This window comes from Balaenoptera acutorostrata, chromosome 1 (assembly GCF_949987535.1).
Source record: "Balaenoptera acutorostrata chromosome 1, mBalAcu1.1, whole genome shotgun sequence".
NCBI lineage: Eukaryota > Metazoa > Chordata > Mammalia > Artiodactyla > Balaenopteridae > Balaenoptera > Balaenoptera acutorostrata.
Genome location: NC_080064.1, coordinates 96,977,720 through 96,995,280, shown reverse-complemented (window position 1 = coordinate 96,995,280; position 17,561 = coordinate 96,977,720). Strand labels below are relative to the sequence as shown.

Below are 17,561 nucleotides of genomic sequence, written 5' to 3'. Positions count from 1 at the left end.
TGCCACCTGCTGGCAATGTTTAGGGTCGGCTAGCTCATCAGTGGTGTTTGGAAGAAGTTTTCCCCCTATCTAGGAATGAGATTCCTCCCTTACGAATTTATCTTTAAAAGGAGGAGAGAGAGGAGAAGAACATGCATTTCAATCGCAAAAGACTCTCCTCGGTGTATATATTATCTAAGGGATTTCCTCAATGTAATAAGCACTGGACTAGAGTAAGTCTAGTGGTAGGAAGACAGAAACCTGGAAAATTTCCTAGATCTGAGGAGGAGAAGCTGCCCAGTTTCGTGTAATAAATTATTTTCTTCAACTAGAGTTTCATCTACAGCCCCCATACTTTTCAATCTGCAGGAAGCCTCCATATAGGCATCTTGCTGCAATAGGCTGAACTCTCAGAAGTTAGAACCAGGAACATATTCCTCAATATATTTCTCTTAACACATTCCATAGTGCTTTACCATATGTAAATGCTCTGTCAAAATACAAATACCTGATCAAATTAGACTGTGAACTCCTTGAAGGCAGTGACTCCAAATCCTCTGTGTGAGTCCCAGAGAATAGGGTATTCAACTATCATGCACTGAGTTGAACTGAAGGAGTCAATGTTGATATCAGCATAACTTTTTATAATAAAAATTATTTATTAACTGTTCAGAGGGGCAACTATCCCACTCCCACCAAGCCATCTTCCTCTTTGATGCTCATTTAAGCCAGGAATTTGTTCAAATACAGATCACACCACCATGTGGTCCTGCCTCAACTCTCTAATGTGACCTGATTGAATTGAGGGAAGTGGACGGACGGGTAGTCCCAGATGGGTGTCCTGTCCAGTTTGTGATTATTCCCCCTCCCTTGAATATACCACCACCAAGACCACCCAACACAGTTCCTACAGTCTCAATCAGTGAACAGCTGAGCCCAACTCCCGTGCCCTCTCTCCAACCCAGGGCTGCAGATAGGAGAGAGATTTAAGTCTTTGTCACTGAAGCTAATTTTGAGAGCGATGAATGGGAGTAGGGAGGCATTTAATGAACCATGGAAACCCCACCTTTCCCATTCCCAACCTTAGTCTCTTGTACCCGATTGTCCAGAGGGCTGGCGATGGGTCACTGCCATGAGGAGAGAGATCAGGGAGGCCAGCTCTGGAAAAAAAAGATTTACAGTATTATTGGTCTGGGTTATTACAGGCCTCTCTGTATCCAACCACCTTAGCGATTCAAATGCTAACCCCCACCTTCAGCCATCCAACCCCCAATCTTTCCACTTCTTCATCCTAAAAGACAAAGAGAAAAACCATCCTGCTTTATTCTTGCCTCTGCTAAGATCAAGCCCCAAACTTGATCTCCCATGTCCAAAAGAGAAACTGAAAAATACAACAGAACGGCTGTTCCTGGAGGGTGGGAGAGAGAGAGCTGCAGTCAGCTTTCCTCTCTTCTACTCTGTGTGCCCTGATTGCTACTTCCCCTTGCTTGGCCAAACTCAAGAAAGGAATATACCCAGCTGGTCCTCTCGCTTTAAGGAAATCTCAGGTTTAAAACTAGAAAAAAAAAATCTATTAACTCAAAGGAAACACTTGGCTGTAATTTAGTTGTTTTTAAACCTAGCAAGGAAATGAGAAGACATGGGTCATTTTCTTACCTTGCTTGAGTGCAATTTCTGCCCTGGACAATTACACTGAAAAATGAAAGATCCTAAAAGGGTCCCCAGAATAACTCCAAGCCTGGTCTGCTGCCCTGTATCTTCCAACTCCTACCCTTATGGTTTCCCTGCTTCCTGAGTCATGGAAAGTTCTTTGGTTGAGAGGCATCATCTCACCTTCTTGACCCTTTAATCTCATCACCATCTCACCAGGTTCCCTCCCCCAGTAGTCAAGGCTCACAGCCATGTCCAAGGCTTTTGCCACATATCCATCCAGTTGGCTCTGTTCCTAACCCAGAAAACACTAAGCGAAAGCTGTGTGCAGAGACCCCAGCCCCAGCTAGCTGGGAAAAGGTGATCCCACAAGGAGTTCCTTGCGGTCATAACCGGCCCCCAGCCCCATCTCCCTCCAAGTGTCCAGCAGCCCATCAGGACTCCAGTCGTGGTGAGGGGGCAGGACGGAGGAGGCTGTCCGACATGATGATGTCGCTGGTGAGTTGTTGCTCCAGGAACTCAGAGGTCTCCTCAGCTATCTGGCCTGGGATTCGAAAGTCAACAGCAGGTGGCTCCTGCTTGGGGCTGGGTACAGGTCGGGAAACCCAGGACTCCGTGGGACAGCCAGTGCCCTGAAGAAACTGCAGGAAGTTCTCCTCAATGGAGCCCTCCCGGCTAGGCAGCCTCAGCTCCTCCTCCGGTGCCTGCTTGAAGAAGCAGACAAACTGCTTGCTGAGCTCCCCCCGGATCTGCCGATTGAGACATCCATAGAAGAAAGGGTTGGAAGTGAAGCAGAAGTAGCCAATCCAGGTCACCACATTCTCCACCTGCCCAGTCAAAATGGGCTGAGCACTCAGGGCGACGTAGAGGTGAAAAGAAAAGTAGGGCAACCAACAGAGCAGGAACTGTCCCCCTACAGCCAGGAGGACCACTGCTGCCTTCCCTCCCCCAAACGTCCGGTGCGGGGTGGTCTGGGGGGCCCCCGAGCTGGTGACCATGGTGGAGCGGCTGCTGAGAGATTCGGAGCGTTGCCGGGGGGTCTCCATCCACGTGGGCGGTCCGTGCTGCATGGCAGCCACTCGGGCTACTCGGAACATGCTGCAGTAGACCACTAGGATGAGGAGCAGGGGCAACAAGAAGTAAAGGACAGCAAAGACCACCACAAAAAGCTGGCAGTAGGCACCGTGGCTCCATTGGAGGGAGCAGCCTGGGGGAACACTGGGCGCTCCCTCCTCCAGGGAGACCCTTCCCAACACTGGCACAGAAGCCATGGCCAAGGCCTTTACCCACACACCCACCAGAACAGAGGCCACCAGCCGCAGCGTCATGCGCACCTCATAGCGCATGGGGTGGACCACATAATAGTAGCGCTCCACGTTGATGGCCGACACCGAGAGAATGGCCAGGCTAACAAAGCATACGCTCAGGAACAAGTAGAGGCGGCAGGCAACCTCCCCAAAGAGGTCATGGTCAAAGAGGGCGGAGCTGGAGAGCATGGCCAGGGGCATGAGGGTCAGGGCAGCCAGCAGGTCCACCAGGCAGAGGTGGAAGACAAAGACAAATTTTCGAAGGGCGGGTGTCTTGGCGATAACAGCCATCACAGCAGCATTGCCAGCCACAGCGGTCAAGTCCAGCAGGAGCATGAAGAAGAGGGCCACAGATTCTGAAGCCACGTCCCGCAGCCCTACCTCCGGGACCCCACTGGCAGTAGAGGGACCTGGGGTTTGAGGGACCCTCCCCAGAATGGAAGAGTTCCCTGATGACGGGGGGATGGGGGAGGACTCCATGGGGCCGAAAGAGGACACCCAGGGCACCTCCTGTCACAGGCCCATCCCCCATCCTAGTCCAGTGACCCTGGGATGGCAAGCCCAGGCCCAGGCTTCCCAATTTTGTGTGTGCGGGTTGGGGTGGGGAGAGAGCGCCTCCTGCTGGAGCCTCTCGGGCAGGCTCTTGTTGCCAGCCCTCAAGGCCGGGGACTGAGGGCTCAGGAGGCAGCTCCGGGTCCACCTTGGTGACTGCAAGGAAGCAGGAGCGTGAGAGATGCGGGAGCCTTGCCCACTCAACACTCCATCTTCTGAGTGGTCTCCAGCTCCTTTCCTCTCTTCTCCACACCCTTCTCCCCTTTCAAGGACTGTTATCCAGGGACTCTAAATCCTCTGTCTCCCTTTCCCAGGGTCCTGCTGAGCTCTGGGATAGTGCCCCAGTTTTAAGGTTGCTTATGTAAATTTCCTGATTTCTTGTCTCCTCAGAATGGCAGGAGCTGTTGGGGAGATGAAGGAGCACGAGATCTGGTTTCCAGTCCTAGGTCTGGGAACTACTAACTCTTCTGAACTTCAGTTTCCTCATAAAGGCATCTGTAAAATGAAGGGAATAGTACCTACTTCACAACTGTTTGGAAGATGCTGCAGGATTTATTAATAAAAATGCTAATAATAAGCAGTAACATGTCTATGATGCTTTCCACATACCAGGCCCTGTTCTGAGCACTCTACGTATATTAACTCATTTTAATCCTTATGCAACCCTATGAGGTAGATGTTATTCTTATCCCCATTTTGCAATCGATAAAACTGGGGCTTGCAGAGATAAAGTAACTTACCAAAGGTCACACAGCCAGTAAGTAGCAAGGTCCAGGTACGCTCCCGGGAGGCCTGGCTCCAGGGCCAGTACTCCAGCCCACCATGCCATACTGTGTTTGATGGTGCCCTCCACAGTGGCTGCAACATAATAGACATTCAGTAAACAGTTGCTGAATTTGAACCGTCTCTAAAAATGTCTCTCACCACTAGGCAGAGATTACCCGAAAAGGGGAAGGATGGTGCATTAGTGTGCTCGGACATCACCATCCCCAAGACAAAGAGCTGCCACTTTGGGAGCGTTGAGAAGGACCAGTGAAAACAAAACCTCCCAGGTGGAGGGAAACTGGGAGCTCAGCTCATCCGGCCTCCACTGCTCCCAAAGCCAGAAGGGCGTAAGTCATATGAAAGCTGCCCTTCTCCACCCACTCATTAACTTCCCAAGGTCACTGTTCCCCGACAGGTGGGAGAGGAGCTCCTCCTAACCTCCCACTTCCCAGGGCCCTGGATCTTGGGTCACTGGAGCGGATCATCACCGGACCCCTGGCCAAAACCCTCCTGTTCCTGGACTGTTGCCACAGTCCCAGAACAAGGAGGGAGGAGTAGGCATCTGTGTAAGAGGTATGGAGGGGCGGAGGTGGGTGAGCATAAAGCAGAGGGGAAAACTGGAAGAAACTGGCAAGGGGCGGAGTCTGAGTGTTCAGTGTCTCTCATTTCTCCTGCTCAAAGCTGTTTTACGTGTCTCATTATCCATGCTGAGTTTGCACAGAATTGAAATAAGTTGCCCAATGTACAGTTGACCCTTGAACAACATGAGTTTGAATTGTAGGAGTCCACTTACGTGCAGATTTTTTTCAATAGTAAATACTACAGTACTACAGGATCCCATCAGTGGTAGGTTGAATCTGCAGATGTGGAACTGCAGATTCAGAAGAATTGCAAGACGGAAGACCAACTATAGATTATAACTGGATTTTCCACTGCTCAATGGGTCAGCGCCACTAACCCTCACATTGTTCAAGGGTCAGCTATAATTTTAATTTTTTTTTTTTGATTTCCATATGCCATTCTTGAAGTCCAGATTCCCTCAGCATAGTGTACTAAGGTTTCAAAATTAGAGGCAAACTGTGGACATGCCAAGTCTGATGGGCTTTCTGCAGACAAGCCAGAAGTTTTCTGGGTCAGTTTCCTCATCTGTAAAATGGGAGGTTTGAACTGGACAACCTCTAAGGTTCCCCTATATGACAATATTTGATGGCTCAGTGAGTTCCTGGGCTATGGAGAGCCTGGTGGCTGCTCAGTTAAAAATCCATCATTTCTCTGACTGCAGTAAAGGGGCCCACTTGGGGTAGATGGGTCCTCTTGCCCCTCAATTGCTACAGCCTTACAATCACCCTTGGTTTTTGGCGTTACCACCAACCTTGCACTAATTTAACTTCTAGCATGCCATGCATGCAATAGGTGCTCAGTACAATTTTGTGACCTGAATCAAACTCAAATTGATCAGTTGAATCTCTGCCCCCTAGGACATACTCCAAGAACACTCAGTCCATCACTTGTGTGTCAGCCAGGGGCCTGTCTTCTGGAACGAGTAACTCGGGCTCCTGGACTTGAGGCAGCCCTAACTTTGAACAACTACCTAGAGACGTGCCTCTCCCCGGGGATGAGAGACAGCACATGTCACATAGCCACTGGGTCTGCAGAGAAGGTGAAGAGAGGGCCCAAAAGTGCAGACCCTTCTCATAAGACAATCTGCCAGAAAAAAATGTGGAACGGAACACCAGGGGAGGCAACATTGCCCCCTACTCTCTATGCCATGACTCCTGCATTCCTTCTACCTGGGAGTGGGGCCCAGAAGACGTGACTCTGAGGCCCTGGAAGCTAAAGGAGTCAAGGCCCACCATGTCTGCATGGACATCAAGTGTCTGCCAGCAGGGCTCACCCAGGGTCCCAGACTGCGGGAAGCAGACATGGTTTCCACGTGGAGATGGAGGGGTGCTGTGCAGCCATGATGGAGCCCTAGGCAAGAAGGCATTGGACATTTCTCTTTTTCACCCCCTTAGCCTTGCCAGTATCTCTGCACTGACCCCTAAATTCCAGTATTCCCATTTACCTCCTAACAGAAGAGCCAATATACCTGCTCCCCAGCACTTCCTCACTGATGGACCAGGGTAAAGCCTGGGAGGGCTGTGGGTAACGGTTTCACAGGGGAAGCCCAGGGAGCCTCACTCCATTCCTAGCTCATATCATCATGCCTTCTCGGACACTCTTGTCCTCCCCCTGCTCCCTTCCAGCAACCCTTCCCTCACCTCTAGGACTTCTCAGTACCTGGAAGGCTTTGCCACCCTAGGAGCTGAGGTCTGGGCCTCTAGCAGAGGTATGGTCAAGTTACAAACAGCCATGTCTCAGGATGCAAGATGTACATAAGTAGCCAGCCCAAGGCCACAGAGGTGTTGGGATTCACATACACCTGTTTCTTAGATACAGAGCCTCCATCCCAAGGACCTGAGACTGGCCTTCCTTCAGACAAGAGCGTGCCCCTCCTAAGCCAGGAAAGATTTTCAGGGGGCTACAGCACCTCTCCCCAGGAGAGTTGCCCACGCCCAGGACACAGAGTTGCCCGTCGGCCTGGATGCCAAAGGATTCATTCCTAGGATGAAGGGGACCCATTTCTATGACATAGAGCAAGATAGATGGGGAACCCCGTCTGCCTGCAGGATGTGGGTACTCCTGCTGGCAGCAGATCAACCCCCATCTCTAGGCTTCAGAGATGCCCACACCCCAATATTGCCTTCGGGATACCTGGGGGCCCATCCCCTGACAAAACTGCCTACTGTAAGGTAGGATGGGCTGTACCCTTCTGTACAGGACCTCAGCATTCACAACCAGGCCTGGGTCTTGCCCCCGTTCCTGGCCTAGTCGGCAACTCCTACCTTTGCTGAGCAGCTCCCGGCTCCCATGTGATAGCTCCTCTCAGCTGATGCTTCTCCAAGGCTGCTGAAGCCTGAACCACTGCAGTGATCAGTGAGAGGCAGCCGGCAGAGCAGGATGCGCTGAGAGCTTCTGGGTCCTAACGGCCTCCTGCTTCCCACCCAGCCCCTTGGAGCCACTTCTGGAGCCAGGAGCCAGGCACCAGTGCCCCCAGGCAAGGCGCCCAGGAGTGGGCCCAGACCCTCCCCCTCCTCTCAGGCTTCTGGAGTGGTAACTCAAAAGCCTGTTGGGGTCAGGTGATGGCAGGCGGGAGAGACCCTCCTGGCCAGTCTGATGACATAAAAAGAGCACTCAGAGTCAGAAAATCCAGGTTTAAGGCCTGGCTCTGGCTGTTACTAACTGTGTGACCTTGGGCAAGTCATTTGCCATTTCTGGCCTTAGTTTCTTATCTGTTCTAAAAGAATATAGGACAGATGATCCCGGAAGGTTCCTGACAGCCCTGCCATTGCATGGTTCTGTGACATCAGAACCAAGGTGCTTTTGTAGCAGGCCAGTCAGTGCAGACACAGGGCACTAGGGTCAGGTCTGGCAGGGGCTGTGGCTCGAGGGCGTGGCCCAAGGTTTGGCTCCTCTGGAAGCTGCCGCATGTATTGAGAGGACAGGTTCAGGAGTGGCTGTCGGGTTTGAAGAGGAGCTAAGGGCCTTGTCCTAACGCTGCACTTGCCCCTCAAAAAGTGCCTTCCTATTGTCTTCTTAGATTGTATGTTTATGTGGTGTGGGGCTGAGAGAGCTGGTAGAGATGGGGGAATCCAACATACTCATAAGCCACCTTGTGGTACCAGCACAGCACTACTCCCTGAAGGCAGAATGGGAGGCAGGTACTCAGGAAGGCTCTGATTGGTCTGTATCTGTGGGATCTGCGGGACTGAGAAGAGCTGGGGAACATTATCGGCAGAAGGTCCAAGGCCAGGTGATGAGCCTTTGGAGGTGAGATGAAGGGGCATGGCTTCCCACCAACTATGAAGAAAACAGCTCCCCCAGGATTAGGACTGACACCCAAGGATAGGATCCTAACATTGTAGAGCTGTAAGACATCCTACAGGCCAAGGCATCCATATTTGTGAGGCCCAGAGAGGTGAAGAGATTGCCCAAAGCCACGCATGGCAGAGCCATGAGCCTAGACAAGGAATCCAGGCATGATATCTACTCCAGAGCCCTCTTCCCTGAGACTCACCTATACGAGAACTCCCTCTGTCTCTAAAAGGGAAGAAAGGGAATTCTGGAATTGTTTACCAGACCCAACCCAAAGAGCCATAAGAACAATGAATCACCCAGGAAACTCAGAGGGGGCAAGGTGGCTGCCCCAGGTCAACAACAAAGAGGCCACTGACCAGCCCAGACCCGACCCTGTGATCTCCAATATCCCAGCCACCCTTTCTTGAGCTCTTACAAGTGCCAGCCCCTTTACATACGAGACCTTCAATCCTCACACCAGTTCTATGAGGCAGCCATTACTCACCTTATTTTACAGATGAGGAAATGCGTACCCCGGGTGAAGTGACTTTGCCCAGGTCACATAGCTAGTAAATACCAGAGCCAATATTTGAACCCACGTTTGTTTGAAGCCAAAGCATTTACTCCTTTCCCCCTGCCCCCATGGCTTCCCTGGAGGCCTGACATGAGACTCTGGGCTGAGGCCCTAAAGCCAATTCCGTAGAAATGGCCACTACCTTCTAGGAAACAGCCTAAAACAAAATTAGATATACCTGAATACAGGGAAATCTAATTAAAATGTCAAATTAGAACCTGAAGACAGCAAAGTGATTTTCATCAAACCTTGTGTTATCATGTCAGCAAGATCACCTTGGCATCAGTCAAACCCTCTGGGATCAGGTAAAGCCTGTCCCTGATCAGCACCCACATCATTCCTGCAGAAGCCCAGCTCAGACTGACATGGCCCCCTTCCAAAGATCCACAAAGAACCAGAGAGAATTCGGGCTCATCAGAACAGGATTATAGAAAGAGCACTGGAGGGAATTCCCAGGCAGTCCAGTGGTTAGGACTCGGCACTCTCATGGCTGGGGCCTGGGTTTGATCCCTGGTCGGGGAAATAAGATCCCGCAAGCTGCACAGCGTGGCCAAAGGAAAAACAGAAAAAAAAAGCACTGGATTGGTCAGGAATCCTTGGTTCTAATTGGGCTCTACTCTATTGGTTGATAGTAAGACCTTAGCCTGTGAGTTGGCCATCTGTGCCTTAATCTTTCTATCTATAAAATGGACAAACATTCTTCACTTCCTAGCTTATCTAATAGGGATAGGAAGCCTATAATACATAGCCTGCTTCTCAGGCTTGGGGGAGCTAGTACCCTGGCTGGTCAAACAACTGGTGTGTGTGGTGGCCAGAGGTCAGTCTCCAGGTCCTGAGGCCCCTCCCAGAGAGCCTTTGGGAAAGGTGGTTGCAAAGAGGCAGTGGATCCTAGAGCATCTTCTCAGTTGCTGGAGGTCATCTTGGCTCAGGAGAGGCAGAAGGAGAGGAAAAACTGCCTATCCTGGCTTGGAGGCAGCTGATAACGATACTAACAAGAACAACAAAGATGATGATGATACTAGTTCTTGAGGGCCCAATCTGGGGAGGCCTTTTTATGCAATATCTCATTAAATGAACTCAGGGTTTGGAGTAGCTATTGACATTACATCGTCCCACCCCACTCTGCCAATCCCTCCTTTTAGAGCTTAGCACAGTGGAGGAGGTGGGAAGGCCAAGGTGGAGAAACTGGGGGTGGTCCCACAAGCCACATCAGAAATCCATGGCCCACCATACTGCATGCATACCCAGGAGTGGGCTCCTGTTACAGGTTGAGGGCAGGGGTACCCCTCTCCTCAGGATCATGGTGGAGCCCTTGGTGCTGAGGTCTGATTTCTCCATCCCAAACTTTCTCCTTGGTGCAGCCCTGCCCCACCCTTGCCCACCTCTTGACAGGCTATGTCCACCCCCTCCCACTCTTTCCTGCCCCCTCAAGATGAGACCTTGAAGGGGACCAAGTTTATCTTTCATTCGTCCATCCATGTATTCAGTAGTCTCTCGAATGCTCTTTATGTGCCCACAGCCTTCTCCCGGTAGCCCCTCGCCTGCTCAGTGGCACCCACTGCCCTCCTCCTCTGCTCTCTCTGCATCTGTCAAAGCCTGCTCTCAGGAAAGAGGCTGACAAATCCATTCACACTGATAGCAGCTTAATGTGTTCTCTCTCCCAGGAATATTAACAATTTAACAGGGAACAAAGGAAAGAAGCCGGATGTTGGGATTCCAGCATCGACCAGGGGTGTCCCTGAGATCCCACAACGAAGACTGGCCTCGCCCCCCAGGACGCCAACATGGAGCCCTCCCTGCACCCACCGCCATCCACATGGACACCCAACCCTCCCCACGCGGAGAGCAGGCTCACAGCTGGGACCTCCCCACCGCAGCTCAGCACCCGGCCGTCCAGAGCCCCCTGTGCCAGCTCCAGCCACGCCTGCTCCCCAGGCAGCCACCCCCCTGCCCACCATCTGTGGCCAAGCTGAGGGGCTGAGGAGGGAGTCGGAGGAAAGCAGAGGTGAAAGCCTTTCCATTCCCTTTATTCCCCCACAGTCTGGCCTACACCCCCTGCCAGGAGCCAAGATCCAACAGTATATTCAGCCTGCAGCTGCCACTGGTCATGTGAGCCCATTGCTAGGTTACAGGGACCCAAAAATAAATCTTTCCCAACCAGATTAGAAACTGGGGGCCTTGGATGAACCAGGCTCAAAAGAGTGACAGGAACACCCACAGTGCATGTGCAGGCCAGGCCTGCTATGAGACCGGGAAGCCTTCCCCATGCTGCCCACCCCCCCATCCATCAGCTGGGGCTCAATGCTGGATCCCCAAAGAAAAATTCCCAGAGAGCTGCTGGGCCTTTGACAATTGCACAATAAATAGGTCTCCAGGGAGAGTGGCCCTTCCTCACTAGCATCAGGGGCTGCTTGGGCAATACCCCTCTGCCTGTTCTTACCATCCAACCTCCTCAGCAACAGCCTGCTCCTCCACATGCCCCACCCCACCCCCGGTGTACCTAAAAAGCACCATTAACGGTTTGCCCTGTGGCTTGAGGGCCGATCTGTACCAGTTGCCCTTTTCCAGACTTGGGGAGGGAGGGAGATCTAGCAGTAGCCCTAGAACTAGGCACTTTCACAGGAGAAATTTCACAACAATTTTCTGAGTTAGTTTTAATAACTCCATTTATACATGTGGAAACTGAGGCTCAGAGAAGTTAAGTGACTTTCTCAGAGCCACACAGCTGAGCAGCTGGGATTTAAATCCCAGATCTCTATTTACTGAGTCCGGGGTTGGGACAAGGAAGAGGACAGGGAAGCACAGCAATGGAAAATGGGGGTCCCTGAAAACCCTCCCCTGGAGCCTGATAACCGGACACTTTACTTACCCTGAGTTGGGAGTGTTGTCTCTCCCTGCTGCCCTCCTCCATATCCTCTGAGTCAGGCCACAGCTGACTCAGCCCACATGCCTCCTTCTTCATGGCTTTGCACTCTGTCACCTTCTCTGGTCCAGGACCTAGATGGTGTTTAGGCCTGAGGAGGGTCATGTACAAATTCCCACCAATCATTACCCCTCTACTTCAGAACCCCCAGCTGGAGTCAGAAGAGCAGAGCTGCAAGGGTCATAGGAGGTCAGGTAACTATTTTACAGATGATTAGGCCCAGAGACAGGAAGTAACTTGCCCAAGGCTGCACAGCTAGAAAGTGAAGGAGAAATGACCAGAATCTAAGCCTCCAGATTTTTATCCCCCCTTTTCTTTGCTTGTCACTCAGGATAGCTGGGGGTCCGTCATACCTGGCGCTGGGGCAAACCTGAACTTCCCCCAATACCAGGCTCCCTTCCTCAACCTACCACATCTCCAAGGCCCTCCCACCTGCCTGTTCTCTTCAGTAAAGTGCTCCTCCTCCCCAGGCAAGGGTCTAAGGACTCCCCACTCACCTCCCTGTACAGTCCTTGCCTCCCTGTTCTGAGCACACTCCCATCATCGCCTGAAGCCTCAGAGCATCCCATTCTCACCTCCTGCGGCTCCCAGCAGCCCAAACTGCAGGATTCATGTCACTCTATTCAAGAATGTTTACTGAGCACCTACTATATGCAAAGTTCTGTTTAGGGGGTAAGAGAAAAGGTACGAAGGTGAAACAAATATAAACATTGCCCTCTTGGTGCTTACAATCTAGAATGGAGATGAAGCAGGTTATAACCTTCAAAGGAGAGTCAAAGTGCCATGGAGATTCAAAGGAAAAAGTGAACCCACTCCCTCAGGAAATCTGGGAAGGCTTCCTGAAGGAAGTGGCATGGGTCTTAAAGGAGGGGTAGGATTTAAACTGTGAGTAGTTGAAAGAGGCGAGGAGGAGAGTAGTTCAGGTGGAAGGAGCAGGTCTAGCAAAAACATAGAGACAGGCAGGTTTATGAAGACAGGGCATGATAAGTTGTGCAGTTTGACTGAAAAATAATCAGGGGAAACATAGGGCCACAGATGTGCCCATCTCTGGTCTTTTAGTGAGTCAGTTGATAAGTATTTACTGAATCCACAAGTTCCAGAGTGAGGGGATGAACTCAAGGCTGGGAATTTTCCTTATCATTCAGGCCTAGAGAGAGGAGAAAAAACACATAGGTCATCAAGGAGATAGTGCCTGTGAACATACAACAGAGTGAACTCAGGGCCGTCAGAGATGAAGTGATGTAGAGACCAAATGATACCCATGAGTCCCAGGTGGGGCTCTCACTCATGACCTGCATGTCCATTCTGTGGGGGAGGTGAAGGGTGGAGTGGTAACTTGAGTGCCTGGAAATTCTCCCTTCTAGATTCATGGTGTCATAAGAAGCTGCCCAGCCTGATCTGCAGGGACAGGGCACCCTGGACCACCCAGCTGCTCATTCCAGAGCGGGCTGCCCAGCTGCCCAGCTCACTGTCAGGTCCTGGGCTCTGACCTAAGAACAAAGAGTTGAGCTGGGTTTCCCAACCTGGGGTCCACAGAGCACTCCCAGCAGTGCCTGGTCTCTGACTCTAGGGGGCGCCCCTGCTCTACATCTCTGGGACAGTCCCCCTAAGCAACGTGTACTCAGCCCCGCCAGCCCAACTGAGCCCTAGGGTAACCTGACCCTTCCTTCTCCAGGCTGGGCACAGCTGGGCACAGGGATACGGGCCCTATGGCCTCTTTCCCAGACAGTGTTCTTTCCTCCAAAGTCCTCTCCCTGCATTCGTGACCCACAGGATCCCCGCCTCCCCGCCTCCATTCAACTCTCATGCCCCCACGGCCAAGGAAGGGCCAGACTCCCAGACCCAGGGCTCCTTAGGGATGGAGAGATGGACTCTGAGTGGCCCCTTGGGGTGGGCGTGGGGCCGATGGTCAGCCCTCGACCACCTACCTGAGGACTCTGCTGCAGAATGGTGTGTGAAACCTCGGTCTCTCAGATGGCCTAGCCTGGAAGGGTAGGCCTGGAGAGTCTAAATCAGCCCTGGGGGCAGGGGACCCTGGATGGTGAGGACCTGGGCTGGAGAGAAGACACCAACTGCTACATTTCAGGGCCTCTAGGCCGCCCTGACAGTCAGAAACCACAAGGGGGCAGTGTTGGCCACAGAGCTGCAAAGAGTCGATTGCAGTTTCCAGGTAGAGGCTTCTCACCTCCAAACCTCACCGGCTTTATCCCTCCTGGGGCACTTGCTGTCCTGTGGGCCCCGAATTTTCACCTTTTTGACCTCCCACAATCTCAGCTTGGAGGACCAGGCAAGAGGGCCAAGGCTCCCGAGAGAAAATCCCTCCTACTCCTAGGAATTGGGTAGGAAGAGATGAGCAGGCTGGCATCCTGGAAGGAGCACTGAACTCAGAGTCCAGAGGCTGCACCTGCACAAGTGAGCAGTGCACTTGGGGCTACTCTCCTCACTTCTCTGAGCCCAAGCTCCAAATGAGGATTGGACTAGACGTGTAGATGCTCTCTAAGGTCCTTTGCAGCTCTCGATTTTGAGTCTGAGTCACAGCTGCTGTCCTCAAGTGGCTTCTCTCTCCAGGGCCCTGGCAGCTTGAGAGATTCAGGGCCTGGGGGTAAGGGGCTGGGTGCAGGAAATAGCAGTGGGCACTTCTGCTCTCCACAAACCAGGTCATTCCTCTGGGAATTACAGTCAGAAAGAGATTCAGTCCTAGGACTGGGAAGGGACCCAAGAAGGGATAACCAGCATCAGCTGGGCCCCAGAAAGACCTCTCTAAAGGGCTCCATCTGAATGGTTTGTGTGTGACTGTGTGAATGGTAGGAGGGCTGGAGGCTGGCTGAACAGTGTCCCCTCCCAGACCCAGGCTACCCAAAAACCACGGGGCCAGATTGGACAGCCCCAAAGTGGAGGCTGCAGAAAGCCTAGACCCCTGCCCTTGGCCTTTTCACTTCAAACCCCCCAAGAGTCACCTTCTGCCCTCCTCCCCACATTGCTCAGACTCCTGCTTCCAGCCCATACCCTCATCCCCAAAAAGCAGAGCTCAAGGCTTGAATCTAGGAGAGGGTCCCTGCCTGATCTTCCTGTCTCTGGACTCCCGGCCCACCCCCTATCCCTCCAGACCAGCTCTGTTCCCTGTGCCTCTTTGTCCCCAGGCAGTGTCTCCTGACTCCTGTCATTTCACACCAGGCCCCTGGACACACTCTGCCCAAGCACCTCAGCTTCCTGATGGGGCATCTGATCGGGCACCTGGGGCCTGACCCTACTCAGCACAGGGTGTGTCCTGCTTCTTGTATTCCAGCTTCTCTTTCTTCCCTGATGGCCCCATTTCTAACTTTTCTGTCTCTTATTTGGCTTCCCTCGTTTTATCTCTCTCATCTGCTCTCCCTAGCCTGTTCTCAGAACTCTCCAAGTCTCAGAGCCTCTTTGCCCTGGGCCTCTGCTCCCCCGCCTCTCTGTTTCTTTGCCTCAGTGTACACCTTTCCTTTCCCATCTCTCTCTCCACCCTCACTTCCTCCTCTGCAGTGAGTACATTGAGAATCTGATCCATCCCTCTCTGGACGGAGGGTATAAATAGCAGAGGGAGGCCGGGCTAGGAGCCAAACTTGCTACCAGCCTCTTCTTTGCAGCCACAGGCTTAGGCAACCAGGACCAGTAGTGGGGAGGGTCCTGGGTAGGGTCCCCAGGGCAGGGAGTTAGAGAGTTGGGATTGAAGGCCACTGTACAGAGTGGCAGACCCAGACAGAGAGGATGTGACAGGAAGCTGGGGGTCTGGAGCTTCATGTGTAGGCCAGGTTCTCCCCACCAGTCTATCTGCCCCTACTGGTTATGGAGTCCCTACTTCTGCTGCTAGAGAAGGAGCTCTGGGTCAGAAGACTCCCCAGGGCCACTCGATGGCCCTGCCCCCTCCTCCAGGGCACAGATGCGTGGGCACAGGTGTCTGCCAGCAGACAGCAGCTGGGGACTGGAGTGGAAGTGGTGCCCTCAGGAAACAGGCCACACTCTCACCCCAGCCAGCTCCCTGGCCTAATTAGAGACTGGAATGGGCATTGATCGTCCCTGAGCTCATTATGTCACAGCTGGGGAACAGCTGGCCAGTTTTTTCCAGGCCATTAGCTGCACCATGAAGTGGAGAGAGGGAGGGGGCGTGCGAGCAGGATCAATACCCCGTCTGTCTGTGGGGGAAGCGCCTAGTGGCTGCCTCCTTCCATGCTGCAGGCTGTGCTTCTCTCCAGGGCTGCCTGCCTGTGAGCCGAGCTCCTTGGAATTCATACACAAAGCTCAGCTCCTTCCAGCCTGGAGGCTGGAGAGACAGACTCTGACCTGACCCTGATCTGGCCTGCAGGGACCCTCTGAGTCTTCTCTCTCAGGGGATTAGAAGGGCAAGAGAGAGGTTCAGGTTACCCCCGCTGGTCTCCGAGGAGACCTTAAAAGTCCAGCTCCTCCCACCCCAGCAGCAAGATGACACCTAAAGCAGCTGTTTCTGCTGGCCCCCGGGCCCACCTGTCTGTGCCCCTGGGCTTGGCCGGGTTTGGTTTCCTGCGGGGTGGGGAGATGGGAGGGGATGTTCCAAAACTTGGGGAACGGCAGATGGTAAAAGGAGGGAGGGAAGCAGGTCAGCTGGGCGGGACCTAAGACAGGAGGAAAACTGCCCACACGGCCTGACCCCTGGAGGCCCACTGTCAGAAGGGAGTTCAGCTTTATTTAATGAACTGGCTTTTTACTTACGGAGTTAGGAAGTGTCAAGACCTCCAGAATACCCCAAGCCACACTTCTCAGTTTACAGAAAGAGAAAGCAAACTCTAACATGCCTTAAGCGCTCTCTGCCTGGCCGACTACTATCAGGGCTTCACTTTGGTTCTCTCTGCTCCTTTCCTGTTTGTTCTGTATGAGTTCTAATGCAGCCCCGGGGACTCTCAGTCATACGTCCTCAGGCCACCAGTAGAGTTGTGGGAACCGCCAGGCTCCCCTCCATCCTGCCTGTATGCCACCCCGCCCCCAGCGCCACGATGGGTCCAGCTGCTGGTTTCCTGGGCAGTTCCCCTACCCCGCTGAACAGAGGCCAGGATGTACCATGCCCTCTGCTCCCCAAACATCCTGCCATAGCCTCTGCTTCCAGAATCAGCAGTGAATTGAGCCTGGGAGTCAGAAGGCCTGAACTCCAGACTTGAGTTCCTGCTAGGCTTGCCTGAGCCCTGAAGAGCCGGCAGACTGGTTTAACTAGAAGGGCACAAAGGACAGAGGGCCCCTAAAATGTACTCCTCGCGTCATGGATGAGGAAACTGTGTCTCAATGAGCAGGAGCGATTTGCTCAAGGACGCCCAGCTGGTGAGAGCAGATCTGAGACTGGGTTTGCCAACTCCCAGGTGATCAGTGTTGGTTCTATTCCACCACAGGGCCTTGGCTGTAAGTTCCAAAAGCCAATGATCAGTGTCTAGCGGATCACCCTTGACCCATCCAGCACGTCCCAACAAATCCAACAAATCGATCCCTAGCAAACCCAGAGTGCACCCTCTTTCTCAGGCCTCTCAGAACCAATCAGAATGCAGGTTGGTCACCACTGCTGCCAGAAGCAGCCCCTTCTCCCGTGAGCCTCCATCAGGTCAGGAGCAGCTGCTACCAAGGGATCTGATCAAGCGCAGACCGGCTGGGCTCTGCTGTGTCTGATGTTGATCCATCTGTCTGTCTGGGTCCAAGAGGTGCTGAGGGCAGAGGGCGTCTGGTGGTAACCTGGCCTTGCTGAACTTCCTCCAGCCTGACTCACAGGGATAGAGCGAACTGGAAGAAATTAAGTATTGCTCCTTCTGCTGGCATTGTGAGGAAAGAAATGTCTACATGCACTTGCAGATGACACAGCACCTGGCCCCAGAATCGAAAGGGCACACAGATGAGCTCCTGGGGCCAGCTTCCCCGGGGCCATTGTCAGGAT

The 17,561-nt window shown here is 52.9% G+C and overlaps 1 protein-coding gene across 3 annotated transcripts; it reads right to left on the bottom strand.

The window, feature by feature from the left end:
* Positions 1–371: 371 nt before the first annotated feature.
* Positions 372–7,208, bottom strand: GPR61 (G protein-coupled receptor 61). Of its 3 annotated transcripts, none has more exons than XR_009007171.1 (4): positions 7,139–7,208; positions 4,229–4,346; positions 1,636–3,983; positions 372–1,139 (listed from the first exon to the last, which is right to left on the bottom strand). XR_009007171.1 is itself a non-coding variant. In XM_057540981.1 (3 exons), exon 3 carries the CDS (start codon positions 3,414–3,416, stop codon positions 2,064–2,066), a length of 1,353 nt encoding a protein of 450 aa, XP_057396964.1. In that variant the 5' UTR covers positions 3,417–3,983; positions 4,229–4,346; positions 7,139–7,208; the 3' UTR covers positions 372–2,063. The 3 variants fall into 3 exon arrangements, 1 of the variants encoding a protein (XP_057396964.1); XR_009007173.1 differs by having other exon boundaries at positions 1,813–3,983; XM_057540981.1 differs by having other exon boundaries at positions 372–3,983.
* Positions 7,209–17,561: the final 10,353 nt, after the last annotated feature.